Source organism: Ziziphus jujuba, chromosome 11, assembly GCF_031755915.1.
Source record: "Ziziphus jujuba cultivar Dongzao chromosome 11, ASM3175591v1".
In the NCBI taxonomy this organism is placed as follows: Eukaryota; Viridiplantae; Streptophyta; class Magnoliopsida; order Rosales; family Rhamnaceae; genus Ziziphus; species Ziziphus jujuba.
The window spans coordinates 9,521,648-9,536,587 of NC_083389.1; the positions used below are offsets into that span (position 1 = coordinate 9,521,648).

At 33.0% G+C, this 14,940-nt stretch overlaps 2 protein-coding genes across 2 annotated transcripts; one reads left to right on the forward strand and one right to left on the reverse strand.

Annotated features, from left to right (window-relative positions):
- Nucleotides 1–1,397: 1,397 nt before the first annotated feature.
- On the forward strand, nt 1,398–2,729 carry LOC112489112 (uncharacterized). Its single transcript, XM_025067132.3, has one exon. The coding sequence runs from the start codon at nt 1,398–1,400 to the stop codon at nt 2,673–2,675; it is 1,278 nt and encodes a 425-aa protein (XP_024922900.1). The 3' UTR covers nt 2,676–2,729.
- A 9,552-nt stretch (nt 2,730–12,281) lies between these two features.
- LOC107433602 (uncharacterized) lies at nt 12,282–14,476 on the reverse strand. Its single transcript, XM_016044899.4, has 3 exons — nt 14,051–14,476; nt 12,994–13,101; nt 12,282–12,901 (listed from the first exon to the last, which is right to left on the reverse strand). The coding sequence occupies exons 1-3, from the start codon at nt 14,348–14,350 to the stop codon at nt 12,584–12,586; spliced, it is 726 nt and encodes a 241-aa protein (XP_015900385.1). The 5' UTR covers nt 14,351–14,476; the 3' UTR covers nt 12,282–12,583.
- Between the last annotated feature and the right edge of the window lie 464 nt (nt 14,477–14,940).

Sequence of the window (14,940 nt, forward strand, 5' to 3'; positions counted from 1 at the left end):
ATCATTTTGTTTAGTACCTATTATTAGTGTGACAAATAACGTTTTAAACTTACCAATCATTACACATACATATGTCATATGTATTTTCATATGTTAACGGCACAATGATAAGCAAGTATACCGATAACACAATTAACAATCAATAAATATTAATTGTTTGGATCCTAACCGATGATTTAGATATCCATAAATGGTATGTCAACTATAAAATATTAGTTAGATTACCGAAAACAGAATTAGTTATCACCGATAATAACAAATTAACACTCTAATTAATATATAAAAAAACATACGATTATTGTATGACAATTAATAGATACTTTCAATTAATGTTATTTTTTATATGTATCTCACTTACAAATTCATTAATACAACTAAGATTTGCAAGTCATTAACTAATCTTTGTCCTAATAATATATTAAATTTGACTACATATTCAAGAATTACAATTACTACTAAACGCTTTAAGGTCAAATTGAACTTGGCTAGGTACATTTTTATTTAACGATTAAAGAAATTAAAAAAAACGAACTAATAAACCATTTATGTAGTACACATTGATAAAGGTTGGTCTTAATAATTATAAAGGCGTTTTTGAGGTTGTAGTTGTAGTAAAATTTTCTGTTTTCACCATTAATTAAAAATACCAACTTTTAATAATATTCAAATTATTAAATGACAAAATGTGTGCCGGCCTTTGTTATTTTTCGTTGAGACTGAAAAGACAGCGAAGCCAAAGCTTTCAGTAAAAGAACCTAGCCACCGTATACAATTAATTAAGTTTTTGAATTAATTGGTAAAGCAAATTTGTTGTTAATTAATTAAAAACAGAGCAAATTCCCTTGGATTTGTATTTTAAATGCAAGCTTATCACTCTTTTCTCTGGAAAAATTGTTTCCACGTGGCAGCATGCCCGTCGATTTAGCAAAGCTTTCCCGTCCAATGGAATCGATTGATCAAAATAATACATATCTTGATGATCACAAAAAACTTTAGAATTGAAAATGGACCGTCCATATTAATAATCATCTACAATTAATTTCTTAAATTTTAAAATTGAAATATTCCCACCATTTCTTGGAAGGGTATGTATCTGGAAGTGTTAAATTTTTTAAATATCAATAGCTTCCAAGCATGGTACAGATATACTTTTTAACACCAAGCATTAAATAAAAATAAATTTGCTCTACCACTCTGCCAGCCACAATATTTAATTTTCTTACATTACACCATAATCTAGAATCCTGAGGAATGGATTTCTTAACTTCAATGCAAATACAATTTTAATTTTCAAAAAATTGGCCTTTTAATATATATCTTTGCCGGTAGTACTTTTTTCCTATATATACATGTGTCCATTGGTAGTAGAATTCACAAGCATTTTTACACAGAAAAAAATGACGAGGAAGAAAGTGAAACTTGTATGGATAGGAAACGACAGCGCAAGAAAAGCCAGTTTCAAGAAAAGAAGAACAGGGTTGTTAAAGAAAGTGAGTGAGCTAACCACCCTATGCGGCGTGAGCGCTTTCGTGGTCGTTTATGGGCCCGACGACACCGAACCGGCGGTCTGGCCGTCCCGGCAAGTGGTGGCTCAACTTCTGGCAAGATTCCAGAGCGTACCGGAGATTGAACGGTGCAAGAAGATGATGAATCAAGAGAGCTATCTCCGGGAAAGAGCCGGAAAAATGCAAGAACAGCTCAGGAAACACAGCAGGAAGAACAAGGAGATGGAGATGGCTCGTATCATGCACCAAATCCACAAAGGTAAGCAGCTGATTGAATTCGAAACCATCGAACTGACCGGTTTGGTTTGGATGTTGGAAGAGAGGATGAAGGAGATCAGGAAACGCGTGGAGTATTTCCAGCAGGGCCCACTTTCTGTACCTGGTTCTTTTCTTTCTTCTGATCATCAGAATCAGAATCAGAATCATCAGGATGCTGGTGGAGATGCAGATTCGGAGAACATCATGGTGGGATCACAACAAATGAACGGTGGAGATTATAACTCTTCTGCTGCTGCAGCAGATCAAGGAATAAGGACAGCTACTGAGTCACTCTGGTGGGAGAACAGCAATGGCGGAGGCGGAGTTCATATATCTGTAGCACCTCAAGGCTATCCTCCTAATGATGTGGGACATGGAGTTCATGATCAAATGGGATCGAATATTAGTCCCTGTGGGAATTATAGGGTAGTTTCTGCTGGTAATTATAATTACAATAATGGGAATGACCAAATGGGTTTGCCTTATGGATATTTTGGGGAAGGAAGCAATTTTAACAATATGAATGCTGGATATGATAACAATAATACCAATGTTATAGGTCTAACCCAGATGATGAATTTTGGAGGGATTAGTGGAGGAAATGATCACCAAGTAGGGAATATTGTATTGGCCAACTATGGGACTAATATTAACAATGGTGGGAATGATCAATTGGGGTTTGGAATTCAGTCCTATGTGAATAACAACGGAGACAACACTGGTGGAATTGATATGGGAATTGGGCAGATTCCATTTAATAACGCAGTTAATAATAACATTGGAGGAAGCAGTGGGTTTGGAAGTGATCTTGGATTGCCTTCTGGCTTATTTTGTGGTGGTACCAATGCTGGTAGTGATGCAGGTCTGCCTTTTGATATTATCAAGAATTGGCCAGCTTCTTTCTCTCCTTGAAGGAGATCAGTGACTGTTGAAGATTTACAACTCTATTTTGCTCATGTAATAGGCTGGTTTTTTTTTTTTTTTTCTTATTTAATTTGTTATTGTTCTTTCTTATCAGTTTAAGTAAGTTTGTAGAATGATTGGAACACATTTATTATGAAAATGATTAGATTCCTTTTTTTTTTTTTTTGGGAAATTTGGTTGAGTTCGGAATAGATTCATTATTTATTTAAAAACTTTTTTTAAGCCCGCGGGAACTTTTTAATTATTTACATTTTCCATAATCGCTGATCAAATCAGGAAAGAAAAATGTGAGTACATCGTTAATTTTTATTTATTCATTTGGCTTATTAACAAACTAAACAATCCCAAAACTTTAATTCCAATGCGACTTTCCGGAAGCAATATTAGAAGACAGTTTAATTTTGTTCTAAACAAAAGAGGAAAGAAAAAAAAAAAAAAAATAGAGGAACGTTTTCCAAACATGAGCTTGTCGCCTCTTGCTTTCATAATTAATTATTTGTATCAATAGGTTCGGTTTACGATAATAAGGAACCACAAAGAAAAATATCCCACCTAGGTTAAGGAAAAAAAAAACTAATTGGGTTTTAAAAATATAAACTTTTGCAATTATTCTATATTGAAAAAATAAAAAATTTGTGGTTGGTTAGTATATAATATATCCATTTGCTTATTGAAAATAACCTCAATTCCTATTATTATAAAGCAATCCGACTATTTATTATCTCTCATTTTTAGTTATAATTTTTAACATAAAACAGATTTTATGGTTGCTTTTTATTTAGTATATTATCTCTTATTTTTATTTGGCATATTATTTTTCATTTTTAATTTTAGTTTTCAATATAGAGATTTTTTTATTTAGTATATTATCTCTCATTTTTAATTTAGTTTTTAACATAGACATGTCTTCTAGCACTTTTTATTTAGTTTTTATTTAGTGTTAACCCTTAAGCAATCTATTATTTAGTTTTATTTTATTAGCATTAATTACTAATCCTTGTTGGCATTGTTCTTATTTATTTTTCTTAATTGATTAAAGTTAGAATCATTAAAGCGTTAGAACCTTCTTAATTATTTGTTCATTGCACTTAAAGTATAATCTTCTGATTTTATTTTATCTTTGTAATTGTTATTATTATTGTTATTTTCTCTATTTCCTTCAACCTAGAAAGTAACATGCTCATATAATCAGAGATGCTGGCGTGGGATTTTTTTTCAACATTATTTTTTGGCATTCTCGATGGAATTCATCAATTAACAAGCTAAGATAACTTCAAATGATGATAATATATTTTACGTAAGATGAGTAAAGATATAAAAGAGCACAACAGAAATATGGCAGCATTATTTGAATTCATGCACCAATAGTTGCAAGCCCTCCATGCCGCGCTAAAAGGCACAAGGCCAATTTAGTCCGAATGAGTATCAAGTGCTAGGCTCCAAGGGCTATTTCTACCACGATACTGGCCAATCAGGCCGCATTCATCCCGATGCTGAGCCCTACATCTCTTCGGTTGCATGCCTCCCAAGCCACACTAACACTTATAAAAGTACAAGCCTCCAAGGCCACCTCTACCTCAATGCTGATCAACTAGGCTGTAGTTATCTCGATACTAGCTCCACAAGCTATATTAACCCCAGTGTTGCCTCTCAGGTTGCATCTATCTAATTACAGAAACCTTAAGCTATACTGACACCTATAGGAATACTAGCTTCCATGGCTATCTTTACCCTGATACTGGTCCTTCGTGCCATATATATCTAGGTGCAGCCTCTCAAACAATATTGACACTTGCATGAGTATTGGCCTCCAAAGTTACCTCTACCTCTCAAACCGTATAAACACTTACTAGAATGCTAACCTTTAAAGCCGCATCCATTCTAGTAGCATCTTTAGTTACATTTATCATGGTATGGTTCTTCGGACAATATCCAAAATAGCATCTACAAGAATAACATTATTGATCGCATCAATAATGATGAAATAAATTGAAGGCATGGGACATAAAATCCAATCATATATTCCTTCACTGATCAAAAATCGAATTTAACTCGAGAAACAACTGTTTATACAACGAGATCGTAATTAAAAATATTATCAACATGGAATCCCCCAACCATATTAGGCCACCTTCAATAACCTTCCTATTTCTTTTAGCGAAAATTAACCTTGCTTGTGCATGTTGCTTGCTGCTGCCCAAACATACATCACAATGAGTTGTGAAAAGCCGACCAAAACTCGTACACATCACATCAACATTCAATTCGATAAGACAAATAATTATTAATGAAGTCCTGCTGTTGAGCAATCATAATAATTCATTTTTTTTGGTAAATGCAATCACAGTAATTATAAAAGCTTCATTACTATTGGTGTTTGAATTTAAAAAAAAAAAATTGAATGAAAATAAAGTTTGGTTTTAATGTTGAAAGATGATCAATGTGACACATATCATTTCTTTAAAAGTTGTGCTTTCTATTCACTCCTCCCTGCGTAGGGCAGTCTAGGTACGTGTGATGAATTGTTGAAGGTGCAGTGCTTTGTATGGGCCACGGTGGTATACGGATCACAGACAGGAGAAAAGGGTTTTTTTGAAAAATAACCACCCTAGAAGTCTAAAATTGACAAATAACAAAAACTTTAATTTTATTGAATAATAGCCATCATTTTACATTTTCGTACCAAAATGCCCTTACTGACCAAATTGATAAACAATAAAATTAAAAGGCTTTTTATTTATTCTTTTTACATTTGCAAAAAGGTTTTTCTGAAACCTTGCCGTTCTTCTTCGGCCACCAGCCCCTTTCATCCCTAAAAGACCATAAAGATAATGGAGAACAAGAAAAAGCGGCTTCAAAAAATCAAAAACCATAGAAAGCTACCAAGGAGTAAACACAGGATAGCGATTAAAAGGTGGTCGGTCACCATTCACCATGTTTCTTTCTTTCATTTTCTTTCACCATAGTTGCTGATCTACTAGGCCTTAATCAGATGCAGAAAATATTACTAATAGAGGGAGAGACAGAGCCTCGAGAAAAAAAAAATGGAGATTGAAATGGTAAATTATGATTTGCTTGTCTTTCTTTTTTGCCTATTGAATTTTGTAATTTCTAACTCTTTCATTTCGTTTTTTTAATAGATTTAAAAAAATTTTTATTGCAAATTCATTATTTTGTTTTTTTGATAGTTTATTTGATTTTGAGAATAATATTGTCTAAGTGCTAAAAGGTTTTATTTTATTTTCTTTCGATTGAGTATGTGTATTGAAAAGGGCTAATTGGGGCCGATTTGTCTGCATTGTGCACTTTTCCTGCAGCAGGTTAGTATTTTTCTTTTCTATTTTTTTTAATACCTTCTTCTATTCTTTTCATTTTTAAGATTTTTTAAGTGTTAATTGGGAATGAATATGAAGCTTACATTTTTTACTTTGGTTCTCATCAAAGACAAAAGTTCTGCAATCATTTTTTGAGTAAAGTTCAATGGAATGATTATTTACGGCAGGCAGAGAACCCAATTAAGTGATGTTTAATGCAATTTGTGATTTTAATCGATCAGGGGATGTATGAAAAATAAGATTAATTAACCATTATTTTAAATCTAAATTGCTTGTTATATATGTTTTGATTTTTTAATCTCCTATTGGTCTTTGCTAATTTTGGCCAGATCATGCTTTTGTCGTTAACAAGAGAAGTAAATTTCGTCTTCAGATTTAGCATACATGGCCTATAGTACACGAGAAAAATCGGAGTGCAAATATTCCCTAGCTTATGAAAACAGAAAAAACAATTGAATATTTATCAAATTTTCAATTTCAATTTGTAAAATTCCAATCTTATCACTTGGAAACACTTTAATTTTAATTTTTAAATTAGAACCTCTAATTTTTTAAAAAATATATATAATTGCAAAAATTCAGTGAGTATTTTATGTCATAATTCACTTGATGACAAGCCTTCTGCTTTTAATATATCCAAATATTGCATTTATGTTGGATTTAGTTGACATGAGATGTATTTAAAAAAAAAAAAGATTTATTGTTTAGCCTCACTTTGCACTGATAAGATATAATTTCTATTTTCTTATTTAATTTGGTGACTGTAACTATGAGCCCAAAAGGAATCCCAGATGATACTAGAGGTGGTATATATCTGCTGATTAAAATGGAAAATGATCAACATTCAAACTGATAGATTGGTCAAGTAAGAGGAAGAAGTCATTGTTAATTATAATTAATGCCTTATTTATTATGCTAAATAAATTCAAACAATATGCTGCAAAGCCTATATTTATTTTTTTTTTTTTGGTCATATTTTATGTTTTTTTTTTCATCAATGTTTCATGAGAGAGTTAAGTACAATTTTGTACTGCAATAACTATATTATTTTACCATCAACATTTTTCTTTTCTCAAATTTTGTTGAAAGCATTCTGAAAATTTTGCTAAACATATAGATATAAAAAGAAATATCGTGCTACTATCTTAAAAGTTGATACTGAAGATGAATATGTAGTTTATACTATTCTAGGTTATTAACATTGTAAAACTTTTTGTTAGAACCTTTGTCAGTGTGACGAAAACGTTTATCTTGCATGCTTAGAATGTGAAATTATCTGTAATAAAAAGCTACGTTTTTGTTGAAGTTTAATGGGAGGTTTGAATTTGAAACCATAATGTTTAATATGTGTTACAACCATAGATTATTCTTAGGAAGCAATACCACATGCCTATGTTATGTTGCCTTATTTATTGCGGGTTGCATACTTCTACAAAGAGCGGACGGATTTTGTAAAGTCCGTTGATGAGTTTATCTATGCATTGGCAAAAAGTTGCCCTCAACAAACCAATGGGTAAAGCCCCTTAACACTTACATATTTATTGCTTAAATTTTAACTATTGAATATGGTTGTAATTATATTATTGTTCATTTTTGTGCTCAAGTCCATGGAGTTTTTATATGGTAAATTACCATTGAGTTTCACACAAGATAATATATTGTTCTTTAGGAGGAAGTATGTTTATGAAGCTTACAACAAAAAACTAAGCATATGAGTTTAGGTTGATGATTCATGAACAGCATAATATCACTTTTACTTCTTTGTTGTTGTTACTTTCATTATGTTTATAGATGCATTGTTTTTCTTATATTAACATTTTAAATGTAAAGATAATGCTGGATTATTTTGATGTTCATTTATCAAAGATAATGATGGGTTTTGGTGTAAAGATATCTAATTAACCGTCTACAAAATGTGGCATATTTATTATAATTCCATTTTTCACAAACCCCTTATATATAGCTCAATTCAAGCTTTTGAATAATTTTTCGCTTGTCGGAAAATTTTTCCTCCAAGTGGAAAGCATTTTTCTCCTATCAGAAAACATTTTTCTCCAAGTAAAGAAGTTTTAAAGGCCAGGTGTCCTATATGTGGTTATTGTAATTTTGGATAACTAATAATTTATTTTGTTCTAGGTATACATTGAGCAGTGTTATGGAAAGTTCATCGCCAATCCATCTAAGTTCCAATTTTCATATGCAATACAAGAATATGTATTAGGGATTCGAATGAAGGAGTCAAAGCTGTGGAAATGAGTAAATCATGTACAATATACATGTCCAAATTGTGTAATGTTAACTATTCATTTATTCATGTAAATTCCTTTATTTGTTGTGTTAACTGAAATCCTGTAATGTATTGACAGTTGTTGATTCCACTAAATAAATGCAACTAAATAACTGAAATCCTTTTATGAGCAGCGGACGGATCTTGTAGACTCCATTGATGAGTTTACATGTGAATTGGCACAAAATTTCCCTCAGCAAAGTAACGGGTAAAGCCCCTTAATACGTACATGTTTGTTGAATAAATATTAACTATTGAATATGGTTCTGATAATACTAATATATGTTATAATAATTGTTTTTTTGTAGTGGTGACTGTGGCATGTTTACATTCAAGACCATCGAGTTTTTACATGCTAGATTACCAGTGACATTCACACAAGATGACATGGAGTTCTTTAGGAGGAAGTATGCATATGAGGCTTACAACAAAGAACTAAGCATATGAGCTGGGTGGTGATGCATTTTTCTTTCTTTTTGTCATGTTTATAGATGCATATTCTTTATTATATTAGACTTTTAATTGTAAAGATAATGGTGGATTATAATATTCATTTAACAAAGATAACGATGTGTTATTGATGTAAGGATAACTAATTGATCTTATAAAAAATGTGCCATGTTTATTTATTAGAATTCCATTATGCACAAACATCTTACGAGCTCAATTGCAAATTCTAAAAACTTTTCCGCTTGTCGGAAAATATTTCCTCTAGGCGGAAAATTTTTCCTCCTGAAGGAAAATTTTTCCTCCAGTCGAAAATCCCATATGGAGATCAATTGAAGCCTCTGGATAAATTTTCACCAGGCGAAAAATTTTTCCTCCAAGCGGAAATAGTTTTCCTCCTGTTGGAAAAAATTTCCTCAAAGCGGAAATCGTTGAATAATTTTTACTCCTATCAGAAACTAATTTCCTCCACTTGGAAAATCAATTCCTAATAGATTATTTAACTTAATAGTGGGGTAAAAAAATTGAGAGTGGAGACAAATATTATATAAGATGAAGATAGAATTAACAAAAAATGTATTGACATTTAAAATCAATAACCATTTTAAATAAAAGAAAAAATGATATATGTTTGTTTTTCTTTTCAAAATTATTTGGACATTTCATAAAATGATATGTAAACTAAAAATTTAAAATCAATTCTAGAAAGCCTTTTTTTCATTTGGGATTAAATTTTAAAAAAAAAAATGGTAATAAATCTTCCACCGTGGAGTAGAAAATGTTATCCAATATATGAAATAATTATTAAAACATATTAAACCATAACACTAAAAACTTTCTAATTCGAAGCATAAAACAATGGATTCGTACATCTCTGCCTATAATGTCCAACACCACCGCATCGGCTACATCTACGTCCAAAAACATCTTCACCTTCGGATAGTATGCGTTGCATCCTCGGCCTACCGGCTCGCCTACGTGTCCATCTTGGTGGAAGAACAATACGACTTGCCACGTCATCCAGGGCATGCCACTGTTTTTTATCTAACAAAGGGTAAATGGACTCAGCATAAGCTGCATAAAATGCATCCATGGTGTAGTAATGAGAACACATGCCATAAAGAGCAATTTTGCAGTCTCGGCAAGCAGTAATACAATGATCACAAGGATATTGATCAAGATCGAAGACTTTGCATGAGCATGTTTTTGATTGATCAAGATATTGATCAAGATCCGCGGTGTTTTTGATTGCATGAGCTCAATTGCATACTCTTTCCCTCTCCATGCTTTGTTGTAGCTTATATTCACCCCATATTTCTGCAAAAAATCATGTTGAATTTTTTTGGGTTTGTAAACACGTACAATACCTTCATATTTAGATTTGATACATTGGCCGATAACCCCGCTACTGGTCTGCTTATGTTCTCGATGCACGATATCTAACGAGCAACTGTGTACATTATCAAAAATTCTCACAACAAATATTTCTTCATTTTTAAATGTGGTTGCACGTAGTCGCCATTTACAAGTATTTTCCAAACATACAACCTCATACCGTTGTGTAGTTGACCGTGTCACCTTGAACTCCTTATTTTCTCGCATGCAATAGATATTCAGTTTATTCTGTAAGTCACGTTTGTTGCAAAATAATTATCCAACTACTATGCTTTCACAACCAGTGAACTTTGACGAAAATATGGCCATAGAACCACTTCTGTTGCTCGATGATATGTGGTCACTTGTAGCACGATGAACCCTAACATCATCAACTCTTTCATTGTTCATTTTAGGATGCATATCATTATCATTATCCGGCAACTCATGACCAAAATCTACATCATTATGATCAACATCATCCCCTGCTGCATTGTAATTCTCATCATGATCAATATTATGCAACTGCTCATACTCCTCATTGTTAGGAAACCGTTCAGCATAGTCACCTCCAACATCAACTCCTTCGTGGATGTTAAATGATGTCTTGACCCCACGAACATCAACTTGATCTCTAAACTGAGTTTCTTGAACCATAATTTCCTGAGATGTAGCCTGAATAGGTTCAGTACCGGAAACTTGTGGTAGACGAACGCCAATTGGAGGACAAGAAAAAGAATGAAGATTACTCCCACTATCCGAAGCAAAGGCTGTTTGATGAATATTTCTACATACATGTTCAACTTTCGAAATCACCTCAACATACAATGGAGGCCACATCATTGTCATCCCTCCATTCCTCACTTCTTGAAGAAAGCATTTCACATCCCTATCATAGTGTATTTCTGTAGGATCCAACTTTTCTGCACATTGTCCATATATCCATTTTAACTTTAGCAAATATTCATTTCGATCTATCTCAATACAATTGAAAATCTCATCCTCTAACTCTGATTTTGTGCATCTTTTGCCGACGAAGACCATTATATTTTTACCATTTCGATATTTCCAATTACCACCATCATTTTGTATCAATGTTCCATTGTATAAAACTGCAATTACAATATCATCATCTTCCATTTTACTACAAAATTAGATGAATAACGTTAAATTAAATCAATAAATATATAAAATTTTAAATAATATTAAACAAACATATTAATTGTATTAAAAAAGTTGATTCTGTTTTTTTTTTTTTTTTCCCGCCAAATATAGCTTTTTCCTACTGGCGGAAAATTAGCGGAAAACTTGCGAAAACTGACAAACTGGAGGAAAATGGCAGAAGTTCATCTTTTTCGCCAAATTTCCTCCGTTTTTACTGTTTTTTGCAATTTTTCAGTTTTACAAAAATTTTTCTCTATTTTCAAACCATATGCCACCTAAGTATCTTTAAAATCACATATAACAGCTCATAAATTAATTTCTTGCATACCCATATTAAATAAAAAGCTTAAAAATTCCAAAACTAACAAAAAATACAAGAAAAAAGAGAAAGAGAAAAAAGAAAAAAAACATATATTTCCTTACTTTCATCTAATAAGAAAAAAGATAAAATTTATACTTGAGTTTAATTTCAGATATGAAAAAATACAAAAAAATAAGAATGAGAGGAGATGAGATGCAAAGAGTAGTCTGTTAGATAAACCTTTACATGAACGACTATGTAGAGGAAGAAGAAAAGGATAAAAAAAACCTTTTACTTAATTTTCAATTTTATCAAGAGCATTTTTGTTCCAAGATGGCTAGTTTTTTTAAAAAAAAGAAAAAATTTTGCTATTCTTCTAAAATCATACTACGGGATGGCTATTTTTCGAAATAACTCAGGAGAAAATGGGATCTACCACGAGTCTATTAGCCTCATAATGATATTTTTATTCTTACTTTTTGGGCAATTTTTTTTTTTATGGGTCCTATATTTGGCACATTAGTACGTCTGTTTCTAGTTTTTCAAACCAAACTGATAATTTTTTTATAAATCAAATTAACATCAGTCTGTGAATATCGTGGTCGATATTGTCATGTAGAACTTTAGAATTCAAATTTTTATATGTATGAGCTATTCTGATTCAACCAGTTTGAGGGACAGTAAAATTTGAGGTACAACCATTTCAAGGACATAGCCAAGAACCCGTCCTAAGATTTCATTATGTAATCACAAAGATAATTGTTTCCAAAGTACATCAATTTATACACCATAAGTCTTGAGGATTTCTTCTTCATTTTTTCTTTTTTTTTTTCTTTTTTTTTTCCCCAAGGAAAGAGGGCACTCCCATATGGTGAAAAAGAGGCAAAGGCCAACTTAATATCAAAATCAAACATAAAAAAGAGGATAATACATGAAAAAAGAATACAGAAAACCAGCAAAAATAATCTACAAACTACAGAAAATGCAATTAGAAAACCTTGTCATACTGACTCGTGAGAGAGTTCTTGAGATTTGAGTAAAGACCGTAAAGTGAATACTGGCGAAGCTTCTCCACCTCATACCAAGAGTTGAGAGCTCTAAGGTGCTTATCTGTTCCAGAGAATGCTAGTTGTATTCCAAGGCTGCAATCCACATTTCCTCCTTCTCCATGGTTTTTGCAGTGGGATGATTTAATAGCACAATCCTGTTTGTTGAGGCAGAAAAAGTTTGTGTTCCCTGAACATTTAGAACATCCATCCCTTTTCCAATACAAGTTTTGGAGCCTGCCCTTCTTAAACTCAAGCACCTATATATATACAAAAATGTCTCAGGTTTTCACAGGTGATAACAAAAATGAAATTGAATTCAGTAAGAAGGATTAGAGTTCAAACTCCTTACTAAAGTAAAGCTGGTTACAGTGTAAGTAGTGTTTGCAACAAAAGCCGGAAGAGACCTTGCAGCATACTTTCTCCCAGCAAATGCAACCATATACCCACCAGCATTATCCTGGAGAAGAAAAAAAGATTAGAACTTGTAAGATATTAAAGAGCTAATAATGATGTATGGGTAAGTGGTATCAGGCAATCACAGGAAAGAGAGTAGAAATGGTTAGCACTTAGCACTTCACAAAGGTTGACCGAATGAATTTGAAAAACAAAATTTAATGCTTCAAATTCTACCAGTTAATGTATTTACCAGACTAATTATAGACAATTAGACATTGCATATGTTCAGATGACTAAAACTGACACCAGAACATGAGTCACGATCCATCATAGCTTCACTTGACAAGGCTGCTGGAGAGATTACTAAAAGTGGTAGCAACTATTGAAGTAGCTAAACAAGCTGAATGCAAGGTCATAAACACCTCTGATACATCTCAATCCAAAAATTATTCTACAAATGGTGTTTTACAGTAAATTTCATTCTTCCTATCTGTTCTTCCCTCTTTCTATGCATCATTCAGGCTCACTCCGGTTGCAAGCAGCACAGACAAGTTTGAAACTAGTATAACAAAGCCACATTGTCTATCTCAAGCATTTCAGCAAGCATATGCCACTACAATCATCAGCAACAAAAAGCAGTAATACTTGTCATACTATTCAAGTTACTTATGGATGATTAGCTAAAAATTCGTGATTTTAATACTTCTTTCTATGAAAGGAACAAAACCCATCTGAGCAATAACCACCAACTCCCAAGAATTTAACTGAACTGATAAGAAATTAAGAAATTAACATCAATGAAAGTAATTAAAGAAATTAAAAAGTCCAAACCCTAATGAATGTAAAACCAAAAACCAAATAATTGAAAGCAAAAGTGATAGGTAATTGAAATTAGAGTTTAGGGTTACCATTTCCAATAATTTCAAGCCCAATAATTAAATTAATCAAAACGCTGCCAAGACAGACTATTACAGTTTCTAGAGAACCGGAGAGAGAGTGAGACAACTAACCGGAGAGAAAGATGAGGAGTTGACGGTGAGGAGAGAGATCTCGTCGACCTTGGGCCTAAATACGGAGATCTGTGAATTGGAAGGGAAACTAAGGCGGTGATCGCAGGGAGACAACTGAAGCGAAGTGTTGAAAAAGAACGAATTCCTCGACGCAAAAGCGATCCCGAAGGTGAAACCGTCGAATCTAACTACCTTGGTGTCGGAGCAGGGACTGTACACATGGTTCGTGTCGCCTGCTCCGATGGACCCCACCGTCATCAGCAACAAGATCACCGCCGCCGATACTCTAAGGACCGCCATGATTGTGATTCAGAAGCGTTAAGAGAGAAGAAGCAGTAAAAAGAAAAATTCTCTCTTTTGGCTTTTTTTTTTTTTAATTTTATTTTAGAGACTGAGAGAGACGACGATTCAAGACAGAGAGACAGACACAGCACACGCCACACGGAGATGATGGATGGTAATGATCCTGTGCTTTGGACCATGTAAAGATTGCATCTACGCCGTTGGTTCTTTGACTTGACAACTTGTTAAATACATAGGAATCTCAACAACAGCTGGGTGGTTTAAACTTTAAACAAAGCCCTTAACCATGGGCCTTGAGGCCCAATAGGTTTGAACCGAAAACATAATTGGGGTGGGCCATAATTGTTAATGCCCCATCAGGTTTGGGAAAAGTCCATTATAGGTCGTATACCAAAAAGACTAAAATAGAGATCGGTCATAGAGTGATGCCAACACTTCATCATCTTGCATCACCAAAATCTACAAATTGGCATTCACATTAGATGGAGAAAGAGAGACATAGTTGTATCCACTGAGAAAATAATATGGGGATTGGCTGGGATTATAAAAACATAGCAGTAAGTATCAACTACCCGTGCTCTGCATGA

Coding starts and splice junctions, on each gene's coding strand:
- LOC112489112 (XM_025067132.3), top strand. CDS start 1,398: ATGACGAGGAAGAAAGTGAAACTTGTATGGATAGGAAACGACAGCGCA.
- LOC107433602 (XM_016044899.4), bottom strand. CDS start 14,350: ATGGCGGTCCTTAGAGTATCGGCGGCGGTGATCTTGTTGCTGATGACG. Junction 13,102..14,050: donor ACTCCTCATCTTTCTCTCCG/GTTAGTTGTCTC, acceptor TTTCTTCTCCAG/GATAATGCTGGTGGGTATAT. Junction 12,902..12,993: donor CTGTAACCAGCTTTACTTTA/GTAAGGAGTTTG, acceptor GTATATATATAG/GTGCTTGAGTTTAAGAAGGG.